General features: G+C 41.3%; 1 protein-coding gene and 1 long non-coding RNA gene across 11 annotated transcripts in view; one reads left to right on the top strand and one right to left on the bottom strand.

The window, feature by feature from the left end:
• Nucleotides 1–156: 156 nt before the first annotated feature.
• Nucleotides 157–26,814, top strand: LOC118165623. Of its 2 annotated transcripts, XR_004750142.1 has the most exons (6): nucleotides 157–331; nucleotides 3,527–3,602; nucleotides 6,305–6,458; nucleotides 14,012–14,101; nucleotides 22,723–22,873; nucleotides 25,511–26,814. It is a non-coding gene; the product is annotated as an uncharacterized LOC118165623 (long non-coding RNA). The 2 variants fall into 2 exon arrangements; XR_004750141.1 differs by lacking the exon at nucleotides 25,511–26,814 and having other exon boundaries at nucleotides 22,723–23,187.
• Nucleotides 6,868–27,340, bottom strand: part of ZNF827 (zinc finger protein 827) — a 159,141-nt gene continuing 138,668 nt past the window's right edge. For 6 of the 9 annotated variants that reach the window (XM_035323782.1, XM_035323776.1, XM_035323777.1 and 3 more), the window contains 6 exons: nucleotides 20,256–20,393; nucleotides 18,556–18,727; nucleotides 16,920–17,086; nucleotides 14,130–14,321; nucleotides 13,862–14,039; nucleotides 6,868–10,995 (listed from right to left, as the gene is read on the bottom strand). In XM_035323782.1, coding sequence (XP_035179673.1) covers nucleotides 10,188–10,995; nucleotides 13,862–14,039; nucleotides 14,130–14,321; nucleotides 16,920–17,086; nucleotides 18,556–18,727; nucleotides 20,256–20,393 — 1,655 coding nt within the window. In that variant the 3' untranslated portion in view covers nucleotides 6,868–10,187. Of the gene's footprint in view, nucleotides 10,996–12,366; nucleotides 12,511–13,848; nucleotides 14,040–14,129; nucleotides 14,322–16,919; nucleotides 17,087–18,555; nucleotides 18,728–20,255; nucleotides 20,394–27,340 lie in introns of all 9 variants that reach the window. The other 3 variants (XR_004750140.1, XM_035323783.1, XM_035323784.1) reach the window with 3 other exon arrangements.

Here is a 27,340-nt window from a genome sequence, read left to right as displayed (position 1 = left end):
CATCCTCTTTACTGCCTTGGAGGGAAGGGGAAACAAGGTTACCATCAGACTTTCTGTTGAAAGCTTTCTTGGGACGGTGTAAGTGTTCATCTTTCACTTCAATAACAGTATTATGTGCACTACTGGGCGTTGCATTTGCTCTTTCCTTTTCTATTAACAGATGTCTTCAGTGAGTCCACTTCCATGACTGGGCCTGTGAAGAGAAGATGGGAGGCATTTATCAGTCTCCCTGTAGAAGCAGGATAATTGATTTGAACTTGTTATGACACAGCAACTTGTGATGACTCTTGGGCTGCCCTCTGCAGGAACAGAGCAGGAGGAGGGAGGCAAGGTATGTGCGCTTCTGTGAGCACTGTTGTGGTAGCAGTTCTCCGGGTTTCAGTGTTTGCACAGTAAATTCAATGTCAACATGTACAGACAGCAGGTCTCAGAGGAGTTAGAGGTAAATAGCCTTTCTTTTTGAGGTTTCTAGAGCAAGATGTGGAGCTAAGGGATTTCTTCCAGTTTTTGCCCTGTCATGAATTGGCAGGTGACTTGGGAGGAGATAGTATCTGGTCATTTGGCAGTGCCAAGAGTGAGCTTTGAGCCATGCAGGCTTTTGGCAGCACTGGCGATTTCAGAGTCCTGTCCTCTTCGTGGCTGCCAGCAACATTTTTTTTTTTTTTGGTGATCTGCTTTATTTTTATTTGGTTATTAAAAGCAAAAGTTAGGTGGCGCAATCCCTCTGTTAGCCTGTCCTGGGAAGCTTAAAAAAATAGTCCCCCAGGAAAAATAAATTCTGAACTACACAAAAACATACCATGCCCATGATGTTTTGCTTCCCTGTATGTGGTGTGTTCGTGAAGTCCCAAAATAAGAGCATGGATCTTGACAAGCTATTGATTTACTGACAAAAACCCAATGCCAGGACTCACATGACTTCTGCTGTCAGCAGCAAACGTAAAAGTTGAGGAACTGTCGGTTACAGTGACGAAATAAAAAATGCTGGTGGAAAAGGTCCATTTTTAAGGAAAGCTCAGGAAAACCTCTCTGTATACAGGATTTGGGGAGCTGGATCCAAAGGCAGTCAGGCAGCCCACAGCTGGTAGTGCTCCTCAGGAACCACACGTTCTGCTCCACAGGAAATTCCTGTGTCTTTAGAAACTTGTCTGACAGCAAAACATTCCACTGGGAGAAACCTATGAGCAATCCCAATGTATGGATTTTTTTCTTTCTTTCTTCGGAAGTGTTGGTCATCAGCGTTACCCTGAGAGCAGAATACTGACAGGAACTGAGGCGTGAATGGGCCAGTTGAGGAGGGTAAACACTTTTGCCACATGTGAAAGCAAACTGTGAGCAAAGTGACCTTGTCGTGCAAGTGCTGAGGTCCAGAGGAGGGTAATGGTGATGCTCACAAGTTAAAATTGGTTTATTCGTGGTGAGAGTGAGCAGAACAGGGCTGTCCACGTTGGGCACATATGGTTGGCTGCTATAAAATAGCTTGGGGAAGGCTAATCAGGAATTATTTTTGTAATCCAAGCATTGAGGGGGCAATTTAGTATATTACTGGATTGCAGGCTTGCAGCGAAGTACTTTTTCCCACATAGTGGGTTTCCATATAAATTGTGGAATTCAGTGCTGGAGATGTAAGTTTAAAGACCGGATTCAGTGAGAGGAGGCCCGTCCTGCCTCCCTTTCCTAAGTACGTACTTGCACAGTCACGTTAGGAAGACCTTGGGTATAAATTACTATCATAGCACCAAAGGAACCTTAGTTATCTAAATAGAACTTAGAAGAAAATGCCACTAGATTCAGATTCTTTATTTTTTTTTCCTGTTAAGTTTCCTGTTACACAAGCTGAGCTGGGCCAGCTTGTGAGGGACCAGCACCTGCGCCGAGGTCTTCCATCTGGGACCGAATCCTGGGCTCAGTAAGGCAAAGCGCTGCAACCGTGCTAACAAAGGTGCTCTGAACAGCAGGTGCACACGTGTAGAAGTGTATGGTAACCTTCTGTAGCGTACACAGCATTACTTTCCAGTTAAAATTGGTTGAAATTAAATTTTATTATGAAATTAATTAGCTTTAGTAGACTAGTCACGGGAAAATAACCATGTGTTTATCGCAGAATGAGGTATTCCGATGTGTCTGAATTTGGGTAAGTGATTACGTGCACCCTTAATTATATTTTCCTGGTTTGAATGGCTGGAGGACTGTTCTTCGTGGCTCTGTCTACCTTAGAGGAATCTGTCACTTTGAATAAGAATGAAACTTGACTGGTAAAAATGCAATCTTGCCATAGTATCACTGTTTAACTGGATCTTATTTATTTTTTATTGACATGTCAACTTAAAAGATGCAATGCATATTTTTAAATTGCATAAACATTACATTCAGATCTGTTCATTAAGTTGTAGGTGTGCAGTCCCATTAAGAATAGGTAGCTAGATATAAAAACATGAACTCTTAAGGCTTGCTTACTAAATATTCAGAGTGCAAACAGACATCACTGATAATACATGCGAATGGAGCTATTCTGGTGTATTTTAAGTGTCACAGGCATGAGTGACAGACACCAGTGTGTGCATATTATTTCAAATCACACTGATGGAGAGCGCACTCCTGAAGCTATTCATTTTTATTTCCATGCCATTTTATTTTTATTTTTCCTCAATTTCAGGAAAAAAAAGATACTGTGATTTCATCGCTAAAACAACTCCTGTATCTAACTGTAATGGAATGCAATTGTATGCTGTGTACTAGAAAGTTTAGATGTCAGGAAAATGTTAATCCTTACAACACTAGAAATGCAAAACATGTATAGTTTAGCATAATTTATTTTGCTGGTTCTAGCAAGAAATTCTGTCTGAATCTCCTCCCACACTTTTAGAGGAGTTGTTCCTACATGGAAGCCTAGTGACTTTGTGCTCTCCTTGAGCCGCAGTTGCTCTCAGTGCCCAGACCAACTGTGTGCATGAGGCTACACAGCGTGAGACGTGCAATGGGGCAGGGCGTGCCTGAAGCTGGCTCCAGCCCTGGGGTCTGCCTTGGTGGCAAATGAGTGGGGTGCTGGGCATTGCGCTGGTAGCACTGCTGTCGCGGGTGTAGCAGCAGGCCTATTCTGGTCGGGGAGAGACCAGGCTGCTGTGGTTATTTGCAGCAACATGCTTGAGGAAGCAATGAGCACAAGCCAGGGAAAGCATGCTCACATTCATTCATGCAATCATACGCAAATAGGTTCTAAAGTCCTACTCAACTACGCACAAGCACGGTGGTTACATCTTTGACCCTCCCACCTGGCTTCCTGTTAAATCTGTTAGAAAGGAAAGTCTCCAGTGTAGTGTGTGAATGAAAATTCCAGTCCTAAATAAGAGACAGGGAAAGAATCAAGAAAACATTTGCTATTTTTTGTTTGTTTGTTTTCTTTGTTTTTTTAACCAGCCAGAAAGCCAGGCCTATTTTTGGTTTTGGTCACATTAGGCTGTGCTGAATGTTGGCATGAAGTTCTAGGAGCTCCGTGATAGCATTTTTTTATTCTTTATTTAAACAGGCACCTTCCCAGAAAAGTAACAGCACAAAGTTTGTGGTTCCAATGAAATGATGTCTGAGAAGTGCTGGAAAAGAAGGTATGCGATAGAAATTAGAGGCTTGAAAAGTAATGTAGAGCAGAAATATATGCAAACAACAGAGAATACTACAAGAAATCAAATAGTCTTCTTCATGCTACATTGGAAAACTATTTTTCTTCTTTTTTGTACTTTTCCCCCCCCAGAGTTTTGCAATGTGTTTTATTTTAATCACAGTTGAGGGAGAGGGAAAGGGAATAGTAAGATTTTTTTTAAAGCTAGTATGAAAAGCTTCCCCCATACAGCCTTAAAGTAGGGAAATAGGTTGCAGAGCCTTCATGTGGCTGCACAAGAAATGCCAAATCATCACTTTTTACTCTTCCATATGCCTCTGTCTACAACTGCATTTTACTGTTGTTGCTGGTGTTTTTTTGTTTGTTTGTTTGGTTTTTGTTTTTTAACTTAACAGAAAATTTCCTTTTGGTGCCCCTTGTAACTGTGCCTGCTCTGAATCATCTTTCTCTCTATTTTCTTTTCTTTTCTTTTCTCTTTTTTTTTTTCCTTCTCTTTCTCTTTTATTTCTTTTCTCTTCTCTTTCTCTATTCTTTCTCTCTCCCTCTCCTCTCTCCCTCTTTCTCTCCTCTCCTTGGTGGGTACTTAAGAGGGTTGTACATGTAAGTATATCCACAGCCAGGTTCTTCAAAAGGCAGCTGTTGTGCACATGTGGCAGCACAACAGCTGCATTTCTGATGTGTTGCCTGGCATCCAGCAACTGGCTGGCTTCCTGGTATACATAGCATTATTTTCCCAAGAGGCACACAGCAAGCCCACAAGCCAAGTAGAACTCTGCTCTGTTTCAGATGTAACCTGTTAACTCAGCCTAGATTTGCCAGAACACGTGTGACTTCTAAACAGCCCTGACTGGCTTGATGCTGGAAGTGCTGTAGACCAGCTGACGTGTCCTCCTCCCACTGAAGTGGGCAGCAGGCCGTCCCCTGCAACCTTCCCTCACGTTCCTTAGGCCCAGGTGGTGACTGAAGACAGGATTTTTAAAAGTGACTAATAAATAGAATTGGTTGCTCAAGCTGAGGCACCTTGAAGATGCTTATCTTGCAGGGGGTATGACCTCAAGGCACTAAATCCACACCCATCCCTTTCCAAGGGGCTTCTGCTGGATGCTTAGGCCCTGGCTCCCCGTGTCCAGAATTAGCTGTTTCAAAACAGCTAATTTAGTTTCAAAAACTTCATTGCAAAAGACCAGGCACCTTCCCCTCGCAGGCTACTCGAGTGCCTCTGTGATGAGAAGATGGCATTCTACTTGCTGCCATTCCACAGGCAATGCCGTGGTTGGCAGACCTCCGGTCCAAGTGATTGTGCTAGCGCTTTATTAGCTCTCCGAAAATATATAGCAGAGAAGAGGCTGTGCGGGCTCTGCACAGTCTGCCTGAGCTCTGACCCCTCGGGCAAGAGGCTAGATTGCTTTTACAGCCAGTACTTAACCTTTCTGACGAGACTTGTCAACAAGGAAACCAATTAGCAGCAGATATGATGGCAGATGATATAATGCAGATGCCTGTTTGTTAGGAGCACAACTGGTACGTTTTTAAACACAACATGTATTTTAAAACATGGCTCTGAATTAATGACGCCATCCCCCACAAAAATCACTCTACAGTTGAGTTTCTGTCTTTGTTTTTTTCAGTCTCTGCCTTAAGCCCTGTTCTGCTGGACTTACGGCAGATTCAAGATCATAAGAAACAACAAAACTTTTGAATAATCAAAAAAATTCCACTTTAAATATTTTTAAATTAACGTAGATGGCATGTTCAAAATACATGGAGCTGCGGAATGAGAACAGGGCAGTTCTTGCCATCTGGAATGGGTCTAGACACAAACTGAGCTGTTTTCTATGGCTGGCAAATGTATATTGGTGTGTATATATCAGAAAAAAACAGTTCAGGGAAACCTGAGTTAATTGATTAACACTGCAGATCTACAAGCATGTTATAGCCACCTGCTGCAAAGGACAGTGTCTCTTTATCGCATAAATATGTGCCACCAATACCTGTGTTTGGGTACAGATAAGGTTCCCGTCACAAATACAGAAACATGGTTAGGGGGAGGTGGGATGGGGGGAGCTAGGGGTTGAGCTTAGCAGGACAGCTGATGTTTTGGTTGAGATTTGGCCTGATCTTTCAAACAAAAGCTTACAGTAAAACACAATGTCGGGAGCTACTAAAGGACTTGCTAGCTGACTTAATTCATAGCTGACTGTGTGTCCAGGCAGGACAAACGGTCTCTGCTCTGGCCATTCCTAGAGAAATTGTTCTCTTTGGAAGAGAAACTGGGCAATAGCACAGCACTGCATGCTACAACATGCCGGGTCATAGGCATGCACACACTTCGAGAACCAGCCGTGTCCCCTCTCCTCCACCAGCCCAGATACTCTTTGACTCACTCTGTACACATTCTCTGCTTGTTTGGACTGAACCTTTCAAGCAACGTCTTAAACCTTTTTCACAAGTCACCGAACAGTTACTGTCATTTACAACAGACCGGTAACAATTTACAGTTACTGTTTTAAAACCATGAAGATACAATCTGCATTTGGTGGATCAATCTCTGATATCGCTTTCAAAACCAAACCCAAGAAATTGCATGATCAGCTTTTAATTGCTAGAATAACTATAGTGCAAAAAAAAGAAAACACAACTAACCAAACCAAACCAACAACAATAAACCAACAGAATTTCCTTTTATAGCACAAGAGGAAAGACTGTCTCTGCGTGAACATACTCAACTTACCATTCTAACGTCAGCGCTACAGAAGCCTGCCCTTCACATAAGCAGTCACCAGCAAGAGGAGGACCAGTGGATTCAGCACACGGGCATTAACAGCACTGCATTCCCTACCAGGTACTGATAGAAGGCCTGGAAATTAACATCCCTCTCCCAGTAGAAAAATAAAATATTTTCAGTTGATTAGAGCTTAACATTATCCCAGCTGAGGGCAAAAGACAATCTAAATTTATTGAATGTTAACATCAATTTTTATTAACGGTTAATTTTTATCTAATGCATACCCAGATTTTTCCCCCTTGATTAGCGTTTATAAACTCTTTTTCTTAAGATGTTAAGTATCTTTTCGTGTTCAATGTGGCCAATAACATCTTTGCTTAACCAGAGCTTTCCTGTCTGATTTAAATTGTTGCTAACATCTTACCTCTTTCCCAAGTATCGTCTTGTTGGAGAATACATCTCTCCCCCACCCCCCCTCAAATCAAGCCTAAAATCTACAGGACAGGAAGGAAAAGCAATAAGAAACTAAGGGTATAGCCAACCTTTTTAATTAGAGTATATTGTACTTCCAAACTGGATACACTAGAAATTGGCAATGCAACATAAGATGCAAAGGAATATACCAGTTACTGTCAAAATGACCCTGTACAGCCTTATAATGCAAAAAGCTTTATACAATACAAATTTTTATTAATGTACACAAACCTTGACAGAAGGATATCTGAACATAATACAACAAGTTTAAAAAAAAAAGACAGAAGAAAGAAAAAAGTACTGAGAACTTTAACTGAATTACTGAATGGAAAAACACACTACCTTTCAATGAAAGAATGCATAGGGATAAACCAGTATGAAATTAGCTTCATGGTGGGGGGGAATTTATCAGAACTGTTGGTCTTTATAGTAGGAAGGGGTATCTCTGGAGAACATTCTTTCTTTAGTCTTGAAACTGCAAACCAATTATTTTAATATGCATGAGCTCTGATAAATGTTTTTTTTTTTTTCTTAAAAAAATAAAAACCTCCTAACACACTTTTCCTTACAGAGAAAACTTCTATAACTTACCAGAAAGAATGAATTTATCCTTTCCAAAGTGCTAAACAAATTTCCCAGGTACATTAAACATTACTATGTCAGATACTGCTACAGTGGACCACCGTTGAACACATGGCGTTTGTACGCTGACAGCTCATTCTTGGAAGTTCCAGCCCTAATGACATTGCAGTTTGAGTTACAGAAAGTAGCCTAGCAATATTTGTACTTCCTCCTCCTAGACAGCTGTACTTTACCTGTTGGTTTGAAAAATAAGCCTTCTGAGTTGGAAGTATCTGTGTGGTCAGAGATAGATGTGTTGAGCGTATTGTATTGTATGGTATAGTTTCCAGATGCAGATTGCATTATTTCATGCTGTTGAGATACTTTTTTTTTTTTTTTTTTTGCGTATTTACTAATAGAGCACTTTCTATTTTGTCTGTACTCCCAGGGGGGTTACCAGGAGTTCTGATGGAGTAAAGCATGGCAATCAGGGCCCTGAGTTACTTGCATTGTTTTCTAAGGTTTATACATGCTTTGGAACAGATGGCTTTTCTTTACTGCGTAGACAGACAGAACTGCCACATGCTCATTAGAGAACCAAAACTGTCTGCTGGAATGTAAACAAAATGGTGGGACTTCTCTGCCCTTCAATTAATAATTCCAAACAATACCTGGCTACTATTTTGGATGTTTCCCCCTTGTAGATAGCTTCCAGGATGTTAAACAGGAGTGCACAGATCAGGATGTACTCCCTGAACAGGAAGAGTTTGGTCATGACAGTGGAGGATGTTTGGCCATCCCAGTGCAAAACAAACATAGGAATCTTGCTCACAGATTAAATGATGCAAATTTTGCATCAAAAAGTATTTCTACATATGATTCATTTAAGAAGTAATGAAAATTGAGATTATGTTTCTACTTGCGCATATGGCTCAGAGCCTTTGTGGACCAGAAATGCCTTCCTGAACTGGGGCACTGCTTTAGTGCTGTCACAAACAAGGGGCTGGCTCCAACTGGTCTGTCAGGATCTCTCCATCCCACAACAACCTGTAGAAGAAGCTGCTTCAGAACAGCGTGAGGGTGGGCGGGTAGCACATCAGATGCATCTCAGCACATCTCTTACAATGGCTTGGCCAAGGGAAGGAGAGGGGGGACTGAAAAAAGCTAGGTAGACGTCTCCAATACCTGGTGAAAGACAGCGAGATCCAATTTCAAGATACACCATGGAAAATGATAATCCAGTAAGAAAGCATTCCTGTAAGTCATGTGATAATTTTGAAATGCTTCGTATTTTATACTTCCAATTTTAATGCAGAATATTTTTAATTCTGGTCTTTCTTCCTGGATATTAAGTTGTCTATGAAACAAATCAATTAACAGTCAGCTTTTCTTCTTTAAGATCACTGTTGTCATTTTGAGATTAACAAAGGTTATACAACCAATCCACATTTGCTTCTTCCTGCAATAAAGTGCTACATATAACATGTCATTTTAATGACCACAAAGTAAGAGCATTAAATAAGTATAAAGTTAGCTTCCTAGCAGTGTACACTCTATCAGCCATTAACAAAAAAGAATAAAGTATTACTAATAACATAGAGGGTATTGATAGGACCATAGAATCTGCAAGTACAATTGAAATAGTGAGGGTAAAAAAGAGAACTGTATGGTTCAAACAGTATCTTTTTTTATAGCTTTATATTTCAAAGAAGTTACTGGTACCTTTTCAAATATACAGTCATATTACCTTCGTCCCACAGAATTTTCTTTTTTTTTTTTTTTTTTGCAAGTGAGAAACAAACTAGTGCAAGACTAAAGCACTGTGCAAATCTGCCTTTTTTTTTTAGTCTGAGTATTTATACCCAGAATTTATCCATACCCTTTGTAAAATCCCCTTTGTTGGATTTTTTTCCACCATAGATTTATAGTTATACAAGTTGTTCCTGCAAACTAAAAGGTAACGACTGCATAATACAGCATATATATATCTATACATAGTATTTATATGCCCTTTTAAAACAAAAGATGTATGCTATGGCCCAGACTCAGGTGTTTGTTACACCTGCGTAACAGCTGAGAAGAATCGGGCCTGCTGTGTGGGTGTGTAGACTGCACACACTGCATATGCATGTGCGTGTATACACACACACACACTTCCATCGTCATACTCTCACCCTGCCGTGCTGAAAGCCATTTCTTCCTTATCAGCTCTACCCAAAATCCTCAGACCTTGACAACTCAATACAAGGCAGCAAACAACTAAAGGAAGCTGCAAGCAGCACTGAAATCATACACCAGGCCACCCTGAACCAAGAGGTACTCCTGCCACAACTCCAGAGTTCAGGGGGGCACAGAGCGCAGGGAAGGAGCAAGTGTGTTCAAAGGGGAAAAATAATTAAATAAGCCAAGACAAGGGATGTGCAAAAGCAGTGTCATGGCACGCTACAGACAGACTCTCTTTCACACACCCACACACACACGAAGACCAAAAATAAAATGCATCAATATGTAATCTTACAAGTGCTGATTGCCATTAAGGACACTCTTTTTCAGCTTAACAAGACAAAATAGTTTCTTAGATAAGAGTACTGGGAACATGCCTCTGAAGGTAGAAGTATGCAGTAGGTCACCTCTTGAAGATTTCATAAAGCAGCTTTCATGTCAATGCAATAAGTATACACAAAGCCATTTTCTAAACCTTGCTAATGGTATAGTACAAGTGTTCGTTACCTCTTCAGTCTACGGTTTGCAGCAATGTATGTATACCTGCTGGGTTTGTTGGGGTATTTTTGGTACAGAATGGAACTGCCCTCAGACAGTTTCTGCCCTTTCTGTTAGTCCAAGATAGGCAAGGAAGGAGTGTTTGGGTGAAGAGGCACCTCCTGGTGCAGTCTGAGGTCTGGGTGGATGGAATGTGAGATCGTAGTGGTTTTTGGGGAAAAACATTGTTAAAGGAATAAGGTGGGCAAACTCTGAGTTCCAGTATTTATCAAAGCACAGGGAAGTGCCGTTGATGGCCAAGGCTTTCACTGCCAGGTTTGGCTCTGCCCCACTGCTGTGTGCAGCCGACATAGCCACTGTCTGCAGAGCCTGGGAGGCAGACATAACTGAGAGGGGTGACAGGAGGTTTCTGGAGCTGTTCACTGGTAGGAGTGGACTGGCTTCCTTGGAGGCTGAATACTGGCCCTTCTTCTCCTCTTCGGAGCAGTCCCCGTTCTGGTGCTTCTTCACATGGCGGCTGAAGACAAAAGGGTGGGTAGTCTTGAACAGGCACTCATCGCAGCTGAAAGTCTGGCGTGGAGCATGCTTCAGTTTCTTGTGCAAGTTGAGATTGTCTTTGCGTTTGCAGCTGTAGCTGCACTGGTCACAGTGAAAAGGGCGCTCGCCAGTGTGGACACGCACGTGTTCAATCAGCTTGTTGGCCGTCTTGGACAGGTAGCCACACTGGTCGCACTTGTAATGGTTGCCAAGCCGGTGTTCTCGGATGTGCATCTCCAGCTCCAGCTGATTTGCTTTCACTGTCTGGCAGATCCGACACTTGTACTCCATCTTGTAGTGAGTCTTCAGGTGGCACTCCATCGCTGCAGGGCGGTTAGTGGAGTAGATGCAGAATGGGCACCTGGCAACACAGCAGGGATGGGCAGGGAGAGAGAAAAGAGGAGTCACTCAGCTGGAAGACCTGCATTCCTGGGTTAACCCCGTCATTCAGCCCCTCTCTGACCTAATAAAGCAGAAAAAAGACACTTAGCCCTCCCTGTAGTCTCTTTAGAATATTTAGATCATCTTGACATGCCTCTACTTAGAGTAGCTTTGCCCATTAATGGCAGCAGAGCTGGCTCGTTCCTTGGAAAGCACCGATTCACTCTGAAGGAGCATCCCTTAATCGTACCGGCTTACCTCGATGGGGCAGGTATTGCAAAGCAGGCCAGGTTGTGCAGGGTGGGTGACAGGCTCACAGGTACTTTGTGTAATGACATTCTTAGTGTTTGCACAAAATCACTTTTGCCATTTTTTCCATTCAGAACTGGTTTTAAATGAATGCTTACAGATGAGTATGAAAGCAGCTGTTTAAGTAAAGATGGAATAAACTTGTAATACCACATGTACAGCAAAAGCCTAGAAAATTCCTTTCATGTGACCTTGAACAATAAGCTTGCTGGGAAGCCGGCTAGAAACAGCTGAAAGTTGGTGTGCTGGATGATTTGTAGGGATTCCCATTGCTGGGAGATGAGCTAGTCCACGCTCAAAGGGTGTGTGTGCTTGGCAGGGCTTGCCTACAGCTGCCTCTGCCACAGCAGGAATTGTTCCTGCAGGGGAACAGGATGTGGGCTCTGCTTACTCACAGCAGAAAGCGTCCGGACCGGGGTGGACATGGCAAAGGGCCTCACCCCTGGTGCCTGGACCAGGAAGGGCTGAGAAGGCTGGAGCCTTGAAAGCTTGGAAGTAAGCCTGAGCTGAACAAGCCTGGACACCAGCGAAACCAAAGCACACCAGCTTCTGCCTGATGTTGTTAAGAGGAAGTTGAAGACAGCTACCTGCCAGGAATCATTGCTACATTAAACAAAGCGTACTGCCTTCCAGGCCTAGCTCGTGAGCTAGAAGAGCCAGCCTAGATAAAAAGATAGAGCTCACGCACCTGGCTGCTGTCTTACAGATGCCTCTGTCTCCCGCTGGTATGCATTCACCATTTAGCAGGTCTGCCACTTGTGCTCTGTTGTTTAAGATTACTTCTAAGCAGAGATCCTCTTGCTCCATGTTTGTTTTCCCTCGCTACAACTGGTTGCACATACAGGTTTAATTTTATCTAGCTAATAATCAAGAGACTCTTGAGCACAGTGAACAATACAGGAGGACAAACAGATAGTAAAACATCCAGACACTTTTCCTGATGCAACATCAAGTACTCTGATCCAGAGAGGGAGCCTGGCACTGAGGCTGCTAAAGTGATTAGCTCTATTGCAACAGAGAACTCAGCTGTCTACACACATACCTCTCCTGGGCTGGGTGCTCTCTGGATCAGAATCTCAGATTTTGATCTGGAGCTGGAGGAATCATGTTATTTTCTCTTCCCCCACAGCAAACAGGAGACACAAAAATACAATTTACTTAGATCTCTTCAGGCTCTTCTGGATGCCTTAAGAAAAAAAAAAAATCAGAGCTTTTTCTTAGGTGCAGCTTTCAAGGTACCTCATTATTACTTGAGCTGGGCAGGAATAACTTATGTAGACTGAGAAGCCCATTCTGTCAGGAAGGTCTGAGTCATAGGTCATGGTTTTTCCTTGGTAAATAGAACAGATTCTGTGCAGCTTAAACCCAAAGTGCATTAGACAACTGGTCTGTACATCCAAGACAGACATCCCGTCGTTCTGGCACGCTACTTGTTTCTCAATCTGGTCTTCTTCCCAGATTCAGTCATCACATCTCAAGTGATCACAGATCCCAATTCATGGAACTACTGAGCTGGAGACCAGACGCTGCCTGGCAAACAGAACCAGTTTCACAAACTGCAGTGCAAGCTGATAGAGCTACTCACGGTAACACTAAATGTGGTGCACCAGTCACCTGACAGTTGCAGTGCACCAAAAGCACTGGTTTGCTTAGCCAGAGCAATGCAAGCAGGGAGTCCTGTGCTGAACCCTAGCTGGGCTTGAAGTAGTTCCAGCCTTTTTTTCCTGCAGCAGCTGGAACAGAGACCAGGGGCATACATCTTGCATAATGTCACACTGCCTGCGCGCAGAGAGCAAGCATATGGCCCCAGCAGTCACTCCTTCCCTCAGGGGTCCAACTTTGACATAAGGGCACACTCAATCGCTAGAACTGCTCTGCACCAAAAGTCCTTAAAGGGCAGCACCCTAGCCAAAGACAAAGGGCTTTTTTTCTTAAAAGAGTGTGTTATTTGTTACTTCTTAATTTATACAATAGAGATTTTTCTGTGGCATGCAAACCAAAGCAGTGAGCATCAAAATTGTTAGTTGCTGGACTGACTTTGCATTAGCATCTACAAGGGTTATAAAGCAACTGTGAGATCTGATTTTGAGAAGCTGACTTCATACTTAGCTGCACAGATCGTACAGGATTTAGTTTCTTTGAGCCAGGTACAGAACAGAGAATGTGCTGTATGCTCTCCTTTGCTCCGATGCCTTCCAAAAACCCCTCTTAGTTTCACAGCACCTCTGTGCAGTACTGCCTCATTCTCTTAGGATCCACCCTGTCTCCTATTTGACTTGAAATGGGAAAGGGCCATACTTTGTTACAGCTCTAAAACCAGTGGACACTAGATCTACTACTAGCTATCTACTATAACGATGCAAGCCAATGTTAAGGCAACTGTAAAGGACTGGGCTTATATCATCTAAATAAAGGAAGCCCCAAATCTGGATTCCCAGACATTTAGCTAATCCTTTCTAGTTGTCTTCCTTTCGTACTATTCCCACAGTATTAAAGATGCTTAACACAGTAAAAATTTGTGTACTTGCTTTCCTTACTTGAGCCCACCGGTGGGGACAGTGTGGCATTTCTTGTGCTCCAGTAATTGCTCAGGTGTCTTCATGAACTTGTGGCACACATCACACTCAAACATCCGTGTGATCAGGTGGATTTGCAGATGGCGCTCAAACATATTTTTTGTTTTGCAGACAAAGTTACAGAAAACGCATTCAAAGCCTGAAGAATGAAAAAGAGAAAGATGTATTCCTCATATCGTGGCCGGATTCACTGCACAGAAAGTGACAGTTGTGTTTAACAGGGTATTACCTTTCTCTGACTTCTCTTCAGTATTCAGTGAGGTCTGAGTACCAGGCACTACAGAAATGACTAGCAGGTTGTTTGAACCTTTATTTTTTGGAGTTACATCTGCATCTTCTTTGCTGTTGGCAGAGTCACTGAGTGCTGACAGCGAAGACGAAGATGGACTGTTAGATTCACTGGGTGTCTTCCTCTCTTCAGCTGAAAAACAGGAATAAAGAGCAATAATTAGTACAGCAGATTAGATGAAAACTCAGTGATCCAGTTTTAAATTTCAGAAAAAAATCTTATATTTAAAGTTAATTCAAACTTTCTTCTAAACAAGTCTGAAATCAATTGGCTGGTTAAGGAAGCATCATAATTCCACCCCCTTCCATTTTATAAGTGTTTACAGTAGTATATCTCTGTTTATCCTAGAATGTATTCTGTCTGCAATGCCATGAGCCCTAATCTACCATATTCTGCTGCAAGTCAAAAAAGCTGGACGGGCAAATTATTACCTCCCATCCATGAGTTGGTTTATTCAGAGCTGTGTTAATATGAAATGTTGGCAAAGTCTGATTTTATCTATGGGATAAAGTCCCCTGATAGAGGCATCTGCAAAGAGCAGTGTGCGCCTAGCTTTAAACTCCTGAGCGGCACCTTTAAGTAAGTCTGAGATAAAAATGTAGGAATGCACTAATGAAATCTGATGACCCAAGCTGTCAATAGGGAGGATGACTGGGATATCATACAGAAAGATTCACTGACCTTGGGGACCAGAGTAATAGAAATGGAATGAAATTTAATAGTACAGAGTACAAGGCTATGACCTGAAGGGCCAGTAACAAGAATTTTTGCTACAAATGAGGAGTGCTTAAGTTGGAAACAGTCAAGGAAAATAAAAGAAGAATTTGAGCAGAACATGGGATGAATATGAGCTATCAGCATGGTAGAGCCTCCAAGGAAGGTAAATATGATCACAGAATGTTATTGCCTGAGTTATTCCCAGTAGCTGCTGCTGTTTTACACTACCATTACTTATTTCATTTCAACTAATACACCACGTATGGCTATGATTGTGTATGTCAAGAGCAGGGACTCTAACAAAATCACACACAGTGAGGGATTACACACAGTAAGAAAAGAGTATTTCATATAAGAAAAGGCTCTAAGAACATTTAGATAGGATTAAGTTGTTCTCCAGGAATATACGAAGGAATAAATACAGTGGGAGGGATGAAGAAAGGTGGAAGGGCAAGAGGTGGACTGCTGTTTCAGACCGAAGACAGTTCTGGCACAAGAACAAAGTATGTGTATTCTGATTATCAGTAAAACACATGCTGGAAATTTTAAAAAGGTACCTAATTTTTAATGCCAGAAAATCGGCAGCTGCCTGTCTGGTGGAATAGTTGGTCTGAAACAATTCTACTTGCTTGAAGACATCCGCCAAGACCCTTACAAACAGATCTTTTATGACTTGGTACAGTAATCTTACCGGGTAAGGGGCTGGAATCAAGTAACCCACAAAATCCATTCTAGATTTTTGCCTCCATATTTGCCATATGTGTAAGCCCTTGGCTGAATTGCCTGCTGAATGGCTCATTTTGACAGGGTGAATTAGGAATAAATAATTAAAAGAGAGGCTTTAAAAGACAAGCAGCAGCTCCAGTCTTTTAGCCATGAGAGAAAGACGCGATTGAGTACAGCTCAGTTTTGAGCTCTGATGCAAGCTTTTCATGTGGATGGCATTTCTCCATTTGCCTTGACTTCCTACATGTGAAATAGAGATAGGTTAAAAGTTTGGGTGAAGACAGAGCTGTAAGGGAACGCAAACACCTCAGATAGCAGGGAGATGGGAACAGTGTTGTAGTACTGAGAGCTGTGCTGGCACAAAATCCCACGAGGGCTTTCTAGTAGTTTGTATTTCTGTAGGGATATTTGACTTATGTATTTGTAAGCACAAACAGCTGCATTCTTCTCTCCTTTATCCTTCTCCATATTCCTATTTTCCCACTTTTATCCCTGGAGGATAAAAGGAAGAACAATTTAGCAATGGGAAAATTGCGCGGGATGCAGTTCAGCTTCAGTATTGTCAACACAATTATTAGTAGCTTGTGATAGCAAAGTCCTTCTGCCTGGTGTTATAAGAGAAATTAATTAAAAGCATTCTAATTTTCTTCTCCCTAAATTATGCCAGACTTCATTAGCTGGACTACGCATATGGAGCTTGTTTGAAAACTGCTGTTGCTCTTATCTTTGGCTATTAAGTGAACAGGACCAAGGAGACTTGGTCTGGTATATGACTTGGTCTGGTGTTCACTATAAAGTTGCATTTAAGGCATTGCTGAATCACAGTGTCAGCTAGGCATCAACATGATATTCCAAACTGACGGACTGTGGAGGTGAACCAACCAAAGACCAAAGCTCAATATTTCGTGTGTTACAAACTTAGAGCCAGGTATGCATAATTAGCATTCAAAGTCACCTTATCACCTCTGAAGTCAAACCAGGATTTTGATGAAATAATAAACCAGTCAAAAAAAACACAATGTATGCTGACTTCAACCGGGGAGGGGATTTGGGGAATGTGAGGAAGGAAGGCTAAGTAGTCCTTCATTTATTCCCCTAAGCTTGAAAATTGATCTGCGCTACCAGACTATTTGCCTGGCTGGAGTCCAATTCACTTCAGCTTTGAGAGATCAAGCCTTAATTAGCAAGCATTTCAGTGAAAGTAAAAGGAGTGCTAATGGGAAGTGTGAAGGTTGCACCTAAAAAGCAGGGAAGAGATCACTGCAGCTGGGAGAGGGGGATCATCACCTGTGTGCTTGCTGTTGACATGAGCCTTCATATCTGCCTCTTCCATGGTGACAAAATCGCACGCGGTGCAGCAGATCGAGAACATCCACTGCTCTTTATCCACGTGGAGGGACATATGACTGACAAACTGGACGTTCATCTCTGTCTCAAACCCACACACATGACAGCTGCAGGCAGAAGGGAATTCAAGAGTAAGAACGTTTAAAAAATAAAGCACAAACAGAAGCATATTGCCCTTCCCTTCATTTTTGCAAGAAAAAACTCACTGCACTGATTTATTTTCTTCCTCACTGTTGAATGTTCACTGGAAAATTCTTTTGTCTGCTGAACTGCCTTTGAACTGATGGCCTTGCCAACGTGATTAAGGGCAGGCACAATGCAACAATCCTGTACATGCTATAATGATGCTAAATAATCATAAAGTTAATTAAAAACTACAGATTCCAGATGCTGCGCATCACCTAGCCGATTCCTTTGGGCAATAAGAGGCATTGCAGCCTTGCCAAGATGTTTAGTATGGCTGATACACTGACAAACGGAGAGCTTGCTGCACACTCCAGGAGTTATTTTCAAGCCCTGGAATGGTTCCCGTGCCAAACTGGGATCTTGTGCAAAACTGCCTGGCAGTTTCAGTGTAAGCAAGTAAAAATGGGTTCAAACATTTCTTATGCTTGACTGGAAAACAGCAGTCATCAGCTATACAAATAATTAGCGAGGAGACAGATTTCACATCCAGTGCATAAACAGAGTGATATTGAGAGGCAACGGAAGGGACCCTTTAATTTAACTTTCTGTGCAGAGTCTTCCTCTTGTTTTGATTAGGCCATTAACATTTTAAACAAGCCAAAAACATTAAAAAGGCGTATACTCTAGGGCACTATTTTGCCTTCCCGGGGGAAAGGACTAGATAATCTAATCCAGGAGGTCTTATTTATTTCTTACTTCTATGGTTTTGTAATTAAATCTGCTCTTGGCATTTTGACTGAAAGTAAGAGTGATTTTGTAGTCTGCTTGGCCACTAAGGTACATAGCATGGTTTGCAGAACACGCAACAGCGCATACAAGGAGAATGCCCAAACAGCCATTTTATCTGGGCAATTCCTTTTAAGTTTCCAGGTAAGTTCTCCTAAGATCTTCTTTCATCATGTTGGTCACAGAATGTATATACGTCTAGCAAAGAAGGGAAACGTGTATGTAGTCATTATAATTATTTTTAAACTTTATTATTTGATTTCATAGATCTGGCTGAAAACAACGGAGCTAACAGACAATCGGAAGCACAGCACTTTACATCTGCCATGAATCTGTGTATAGGGTATTTTGAAGCACAAAACTTAAATGAAAAGTTAAAGAGGCTTCTGGGAGCCCATCTGCATCACACAGACGTTTAAAAACAGCAAGAAAACAACACACACCAAAAATGTCAGTCCTTCCCAATGGCTGTCCAAGTCAAACAGCATGAGGCAGCCACATGGGTTTTGCTGCTTAGCCCAAAGTCAAATACAGGCAAGCCAAATACTTTGAGAGCAGTTCCACCCTGTGACACCAGAAGGGTAGCCCTGTAACACCACCTTAGCAGGCAGCTAAGACATTCAGATTCCAGTGTCTGGTGCACAGCCCTCGTCTGGGTCCTCACCTGTAATAATAAGGGTGCTTCTTCCCATCACTGCCTTCAGAAGTGACAGCGCTGACAATGTCCTCAGTGTCTGTACTCACCAGCTTCACAGAATGGACGGTCAGGTGTTGGTTCAGATTAGCACGGCACTTAGCAGCATAGGGGCACAAGTGGCATTTGTATTTTCTCTCTTCTGATAAAGAAACAGAAAGCCTTCAATGTATATTTCATATTGAAGCAAGCTATTTTCAAAGCTTCCAAATATGCATTCTTTGGAGTCTCTCTGAGCAACTTCCTGAATGAGGTGCTTTGGAAGCTTGGCACTTTGCAAAGTTATAGGAGTTCACAGCAATTACTCAGAAAAAAAGAACTCATTCAGAGGTAGTTTAGGACTAGGGTGTTTGTTTGTTTGTTTTTGTTTTTAACACGTTCTACCATTTGTAGTCAGATAATATAAAACCTCATAAACTGGAAAACTGGGGTAACTGCTGCTCTGAGAGCTGCAGCAGAGCCAGTACAGAAACAGGCCAATAAGCTACACCTACTTCCTTTACCTAGCATCTTTTATTTGATTTTTGGGCCGAGTTATTCTTGAGGTTGCCCATGTGATCACTTGCAGAGAATTGATGGTTGATGGTTTTGTATTAAAATCTGAGAGTGGGGAGAAAAGGGAATGCTGCATCATCAGGCCAATTCTGAACACAAGCTAACCAAAAAACCACTCAAAGAGCAATTAAAGACATTAAACACAAGTTTTGCTGCTTCACAACTCTTAAAATAAAAAATATTTTAAATTAAGCATTTCTAAATCCTGGCAGCAATCTTTTTGTGCATGCCAGGCTTCATTTTCTGAAGAGCTGATTAATAAAACAACCAAACATTACATCAGCTTTTACAACCTTTCCCTTTGAAGAGCTGCTGCTCTAAATTTGAAATACAATACTACAAGTGTTAGGGGAACAAATTCAATGGAGAAGCTTTGGATTTAGAAAACCCCATAAAGCCAAGGAGCAAGAGCATCTGAACCTTTTCAGCATGGCTATACTAAATGACACAATACATACTGGCATTATGCCAACAATATTTTTCAGCACCACCTCAGAAACTCTTGCTTTTAAGTCTTAATTTATGCAGTGCACCTCAGCAGACTGACGAGGCCCATCTTCCATATCAAAACTCTGCTCATCTCAGTTGATTTGAAGCTGATCGGATTTAAGAAGGCTGGTATGGGGTAGAACAGCCCATGTTCCTCTTACAAAAAGTGAATGACGAGAGCAAAGGTGAGTGACAGATACTAAATCCTTTCAGTTTCACCACATCTGAAACACCAAGGCCAAATCTTTTGTTGTTAAGTAATGTTTAAAAAGCTCATCAGGTGAATGTAAAAAAGCCAGACAAAGGCTGTGTCTTCAGGACTGTGTTAATGGGCTTGATTAAACAGCTGAGGTCTACACGTAAGTCTACTGGAACCTGGACAAACTTGAACTTGCCGATTTTGTAAAGATTAATTTACAAATAGGCTGTAAAGTTAACTCTCTGTGCACTGCTGCTATGACGTTCTGGCCTGTTTCTGGGCTTGGCTCTGCTCTAGGTGCAAGAAGCTGAGGATAGGTCCTTCCACACACACTCTTCTGCTTACCTTCTCCCCTCCAAATTAAACAAGCCATGATGATCACAAGGATTCCCTCAGTGCTGCAGAGAACAATAAAGCATCAGCTTACCTGTGTGCAGCGAGAGATGTCGGGACAACGTCTGCTGTCGGCCAAACACTTTTCCACACACATCGCAGGGGAAGAGCTGGTCATTAAATTTCCAAGATGGCAATCCATTTCCTGCCTCCAACCCTAGCTTTTCTGTTTCTATGCCCAAAACCACAAACAGAAAGTTGTACTTTAATAACCGTAAAGACCCTCAGATTTCACTGTAGGTGTCATATAAAACACAGCACTTCAGGTATATGCAGTGTCATGTGGCACACATGGTCATGTAAAATGGAAACTTTCCCGGTAGTGGAAAGAAAATTAATCTTTCATACAGCATATTCCATACATACTCAAAGCAGAACACTTAGGAGCTAAATGTAGAATTAAACCGGATTATGTAAATGGAGAAAGTCAAAGTGAACAGGGCAAAGCATTAACCTCCAATTCTGATTCTGTGGAGAGACCCCTCCTTTGGCTTTTTCAATCACCCCTTTTTGCCTGGTGGATGAAGAAGACCTGGTCTGAGCTGATGGTTTATTTTACACTGGATTATTGCTCACAGCTGAGGGAAAACTTCCAACCCTTTTCTACTGATGCAGAAACTGCTGCAATATGAGCATCTTCCACTGAAGGAGAGCAGAAGATTGCTCAGACAAAACTAAGTGAACAGAGCCCAGCATGCCAATGAGTGGGTGGCATCTGGTGTAAGCTCTAACCAGTACCTGTGGTCCTCAGGCATCAAAATCCTCAACAGCTTAGAGTGCTGTCCATTGAAAAGCTCAGACCCACAGAGAGCACTTATTTAAAGAAGCGGTTTTAATTGTTCCAAGGACAGAGAGAGTCTGCTGTACAAAAAAGAAACCCTACGCAGCATAAAATGCAGACATAAAGGCACTCCGTAAAGATGCAGAGAGAAAAAGACTGGAAGTGAGGAAGACAAAAAATGTACACAGTGCTTCAGGAGAAAGGTAAAAGCATGACCAGTTTGGATCTGAACAGAAGGGAGCAGGAAACCAATAGAGACTGAAGAGAGCAGTGATACTACTTAAACCTATATGAGGACTTACTTTTGCTAAAAGATCGCCGCCTATTTCTACTGGAATGATGAAAGATGCAACATGCAGAGCACCCTTCTCTAATCCCACACCACCTGTGACACTGCTGCCCAGAACTAATTCCCCTGGTACATGTGTGATGGTGTGATGGAGGGAAGCCATCTGGCTGGCATTCTCAAGTGTAAAGGAGGAGAAGAACTGAGGACAAGAGCGCAAAAATATCTTACTGAGCTTAAGCTGCTTGCTACCTTGGAGGTTGGTACAAAACAGTAAAATCTTCATCCAGTGCAACACTGAAGAATAAACACCCACGTGTACAGGCAGCATCACCTACCACTGCAAATTTGGCTAGCATGTCTGGAAGAGTCTCTCATTCACAGATAGGCGTCCATCTCACTCTGCTGTGATTTAGGCAAATAGTTGTCAAATACTGTAATTAATTTAAACAATAACAAAAACAATGCCTCGTTTAGGGCTGAGATTGCACACAGCAATCTCAACAAGTTTATGGATGGTCATATTTGCCAGCCCCATTTCAGCTTCTGTTCCTTTCTCCTGTGACCCTGTGTGTGTACAATGTTCAGCACAACTGAGAAATTATGAAGCACCTCTGAGTACTACCATCCAACAACAACACATTGGTTCTTAAAAAAATTCTAGTCATGGACCAAGTTCTGCCTCTTCAAAATAGTCATTCTGTGAAATTAAAAAAGGAAGACCCTCACCCCCTAAGGGACTGTGACCCTTAACCTCCAAGAACTTGAATAACAAATGATTTTTTTCGTTCCCATTCTCGAATTCAAAACAATGGAAAAATCTGACTCTGTACTACCGTTACAGTTATTTTAGCAGAGCTTCTTGAGTACATCATCGAAACAGTGCTTTAAAAGAGGCATATGGTAATAATTATAAGAGAAGGTCACACAGGTGCAGGTTGCTTCAATATAGTCATAACAAAAATGAATTAATTGGGACACATACCAAACAAGTAGGCTCAATTAGAAGTAAATAAGTCTCTTAACACTTCATTTCAGCATTAATCATCAGCTCTCTTTTATCTCTTAAGAAGGAGAAATATCCTCTTCCCTCTGGCGGATTTATAGCTATCAGTTCTGGGAAGCTCATAGGAAGTTGGAAAAATACCAACTTCTGGTTATCTGGAGCTGGTGAAAGCTAGTTCCTCGCAAAGAAGCTGCATATTTTTCATTGATGCAAAAGAGGATACTGTAGGTGCTGAAAGTACTACTGTTTACTTTAAAGATTTATTCCTGGAGTCCTAACTACAGTGCTTCTTCCTTCTCTTTCTACTGGATCTTCTCTCTATAGCAAAGTGCTTTTTCTTTTCAGCGAGCTTCTTAGTTTGTTCATGGCAAACCAGAGTTGGTCTCTGGTGCAGCAGGAGCCTCAGCACTTTGTGGGAGATTTTTCAGCTCCGAGGGAAACCACCTATTTCTACCCGCCTTACCCTCTGGAAAGCTCTGTCTGCAGCCTGGAAACCGAAAACCTGTGTCCACATGGTGGTCCAGAAATCTTCCCAAAACACACACAGTAACTGACCCGGCCAGTGACCTGAAGAATCAGGTGAGTCAACATCCACACTCAGTCCTTGGGCTCTGTCTCTAGTTAATGCCAGGGAATGGTCTTTTCTGTGGAGTGAGTACATGTCCAGTGACTCTGAGACCCTAACAATGCTGTGTGCACAGCGTTCCCTGTGTATCCCAAAGTGTTTACCAAGAACGTATCGTTTTAAGAATACTTTACACAGAGGGTCATGCAGTGGCCAGGAGGAAGATGGAGCGAGACCAACTAACATTAAATAATAAATCACCGCTGCGAGAGATGTCTCGTAGAAATCCATCTTTCACCAAGACATTCCCATACTTAAAAAAAAATAAAGACCTGATGTAAGATTTCTGCTTTAAACATTCAACAGCAAATTCCAAAGCATTTATGTTAAAAAAGACAATACTGAAATTATTAAATAAGTAAGAGGCTGCATAGGTTTTGGAGTTTAAAACAAAGTATGCTTAGTAAAATGGAAGGCCTCAAAGTTCTCCAGTACATCATTAAAAAGTAATAGAAAGTTTAAGACTCTGTATATAAAGGGTTAGTAATAAAATTATTTTGAAATAGTTTTGCATGAAAGTTTTAAGAGCTAGATTTTTTTTTTTAATATAAAAGAAAAACTTCATGAAATTTAGTGAAACACATTTTTATGGTCACCTTTCCTGCCCTTCTGCATCACCTGGCATCACTTCCCTACTAACCCCAAGCCGACTTCATAACAAGTTCCCGTATTAAAGCTGACCATTCCCAATGGGGTTAGAAAGGGCTGGGACTGTCCCCACTTCAAGTTTCCCTGTGGTGAGGGTACAGCAGACAACAGCTGCAGAAATGTTGCTCCATCCCTCCCCTTGCCTCTTCAAATAGAATAATTTCTGGTAGGCGAAGCCCAGTGGCTTGAGATAATTACTACCTAGCCCTTTCCTAAGCTGTTAGTGATAATATTGAACATGTATGTATTTTCAGTTTTCACATTTAGCAGTGAACTCATTGTTTGTATCCTCAAACTGGTAATATCACTATGAAGAATGCATTAACCACCCCTTCTGAAAAACCTTAGTCTGACTTCTGTCAAATGCTGAGAGAGGATACCGTATCTGGCTGAAGCTGTAAATGAAGAAGAGAACAAAGTGTGACCTGAATACATAAGTAACTGTCTAGTCACTAAATCAGCATTGTGACTGCTAGAAGCTCTCACATACAAGGAAACTTCCCAAGAGACTGGATTTGGGCTCTGATATGTGGTACTTTGATTACTTATTTTCTTTTACTTAGCTTGTGTGTTTTTCAATTACTGCTTCACGGTGCTTTATACTACATTGTATTTCAATCTGTGGTTCACTGCAATGCTCAGCTTTATATCCTTAGACCAATAACTGAAAGAATGAAACCACTATTTAACTGAAAAATATAAAGATAAGAAAACAACCAAAACGTATATGATGAAGCATTTTTCAAAGAAGATAAATTCATATTTATAACCACTGCTGGTTTACTGTCTGCTCTGACACCCTATAACTCACTTAAACAGCTGCTGCTCTGTTTCATCTTCACAACTCCGTAGACCTCAGAAGCAACAAATTCAACAAGGGCAGATCCTTACAGTCACAGAGAATCCTATAGATGAAAATTAAGTAGATCGTCCTTTGCAATAATCATTCCTTAAAAAGGTAGAAGTGCTGATGAGATCTAACAAGGAAGGTCAACATTTATCATCTCCATTCTTTTGGGAGCGTGTATCATATTTACACTTCGGGTTATTCAGGCGGTTTGATACTACGTAGATAGTCAAGAAGAAATTGAGTAAGTGATTTTGAAAATGAAGTGAACAGAAATTCTGTGAAGGGAGAAAACAGAGAGTGGTCAGACTGTTTTTGATCAATCCCCCTTGCAAGCGAAACGTGATGAAGAAAACAAGTTAGATGTCTAGAGGAACTGGTGGCAGAACAGTCAAACGGGGAGGCTGAGTGCTAAGAGGGAGAGATGGCTGAACTCAGAACAAGAGATGAACTGGGAAAAGGTAGATAATAGCTGATGCAAAAAAAAAAAAAAAAAAAAGGAAAATGAGATGTGCAATACTTCCCTCCTCATACTCCTCAGGGACAAAACTTGATGCGAAGAATGTGAGATGTAGAAGGAAGCTCCCAAGGGAGAAAGCATCTAAAAAACTCCACAAAAACAGAAAATGAATAAACTGACCAGAAAACTGTGCTGGATAAAGTAACCAGGTTTCTATGATCCTCATGGATCTACACAACTAGTAGTGCAGATGTCCCATGACAGGACACCTCAGCTTTGCTCTGGAAGACTTAGGCAATTCAACAGTCACCAGATAACATTTGGTTCCTACCAGCCTGGAATGGATTGCTGTTAGCATCATCTTTCAAGTACCTCACTTTTACCCAGGAAGTAAATATACTGTATGCAGCTGAATTGGAATGTCACAAGAACTTGTCCCATTTGTAAGGTTATTTCTATTTTGTTGTATCTAAAAAACTAAAAGTTCAAGAAATGATTTATTCAGAAACAAGGCATTCAGATCAGGTAATCATGCAAACACTGCTTTAAAAACATGTATTTGGTCACAGATTTTTTTTTTTTTTAATTTCTTCCTCTGCATTCATCTATGTTAGTATGTCTTCCTGCTCTCTGCAGCGTCCACATCATCAAAGATGCATTTTACTGCTTTGGAGCCTTCCACCTACATGTTCATCTATCACCTCTGGCAAGCACACAGTATTTAAAAATCGAGAACTTCTTTTGTGGAATATGTAATTAAGGCTTTGCTGGAAGCTTGTTTGCCGAAAGCCTGAGAAGGGCTTGCAAGCTCAAAAATGTATTGAGTGTATGAAATTGCAATGCTCCAGATACTATATATCTTACTTCCTTCCCAACTTGCTTTCACAAAGGTTTTATTTGTGGCACCAGAATTCTTATTTCTAGTAAGTCAGTTAAAATAAATGGTGGAATCCTTCCAGATACTGTAGTTCTTAAGTAAGATATGTCTTGCTAGTTATCTAAGGGATCTGTGATCCTTAGTGGTCCTGCGGTATTCATTTGTCACTGCCAGCATCACAGCAACCTGTCTGGTCTCATTTTGGGATTTATCTTTTACTGTGAGCAGACTCATCCACTATTAGCCAGTGATAAGCAACAGCTTTTTGGCATAAAAACAAAAGTCTGAGTTCCAAATAAATAAATAAATAAATAAAAGCAAAGCTTCAGCTGAAATACCAAGCTGTTTTGCCTGACACCTTTGTGGGCTTTCTTTTAATGTTTTTTTTTGTAGCTATTAAAGGCAGTGGGTGCTCCAATACCAATTCAGGGGCATCTGTTCAGGCAAACCCAAGTCCCCTTGCATGTCTTCTGGCTGGCCAGAGGTGATCCTGCACCAACCTGGGAGCTGTCTAGTGCTGGCAGTAGGGCCCTGTGCCCAAGCTACCAAGTTTGAAGCATGAACAAAGGAAGGGCCTACGTAACCCTGTGTACCCAGTCACAATATGCATCAGGTAGGAGAATTTATTTCGGGAGTTTTTAATAACAACAGCAGTACTCAATACTAATAAAAAAATACTGCCCAAATACACAAACCATAATTCCACTTGTAAGGAGGACATGTACTTTTTTATTTCATAAATCTTGAAAAACTGCACACAATCTGTCTGAATGACAGAAAAAACATGCACAGAGGAAGCACAGGATACCTCATTGCTAAATAAAACAACTTTACCATCTAAGTTACAGGCTCTTTTATTTTTTTTCCTCAAATTCTTCAGAACTAACTAACATTACTGTAGAGTATAGTAAAAGATAGTCATGTTATGGTAATTTAAAATCCTTGATATGGGAGAAAATAGAAACCAAATGATTTTATGTATTAGAAGTATGGTGCTTAAGTTCCTCTTTCTGAAGCCATCAAGCAACAAGACTTGGAAGTATTTCAATGAAGAGTTTGCATAACCCACAGAAAGAAACATTAGTATTATGCATTGTGTTATTCCAAATGCATGATGATAGGCGACAACACTTGAAAAGGTCACTGAGAAGTGATAAAGATGCTGGTTTTTGTGAATCAAAAAAAAAAAAAAAAAAAAAAAAAAAAAAAGTAAAACCAAAAGATGAACTTTAAAGATGCTTCTGCACAGGTACATTGGAAAATGGCACACTTCCCCACTAAGACTAAGCCCATTGCTCAAAAACGGGCAGTTTCAAGCATGGTGAGAAGAATAAAACGCATTTCATGACAAAGATTAGGTAGGGATACACTGACTTCAAAACACAAGCCCACTTCCCACCTTTGTTTCTTACAACTTCACTTATAAAACAGAGAACTTCTGACCAAGCAGTGAGGTTTGGGATAACCTTCATCTACATTATCAAGCTTTCAGATTTGCTTTTACTGTATGCTTTAAACTCAAGAATTTAGAAGCAACCAAGAAAACAGAAATTTCCTTCCCAGTTCCAAACTTAAGTCAGTCTGTTTTT

This window comes from Oxyura jamaicensis, chromosome 4, assembly GCF_011077185.1.
Source record: "Oxyura jamaicensis isolate SHBP4307 breed ruddy duck chromosome 4, BPBGC_Ojam_1.0, whole genome shotgun sequence".
In the NCBI taxonomy this organism is placed as follows: domain Eukaryota; kingdom Metazoa; phylum Chordata; class Aves; order Anseriformes; family Anatidae; genus Oxyura; species Oxyura jamaicensis.
The sequence above is the reverse complement of the archived record's forward strand: the minus strand, read 5'-3'. Positions and strand labels throughout refer to the sequence as shown.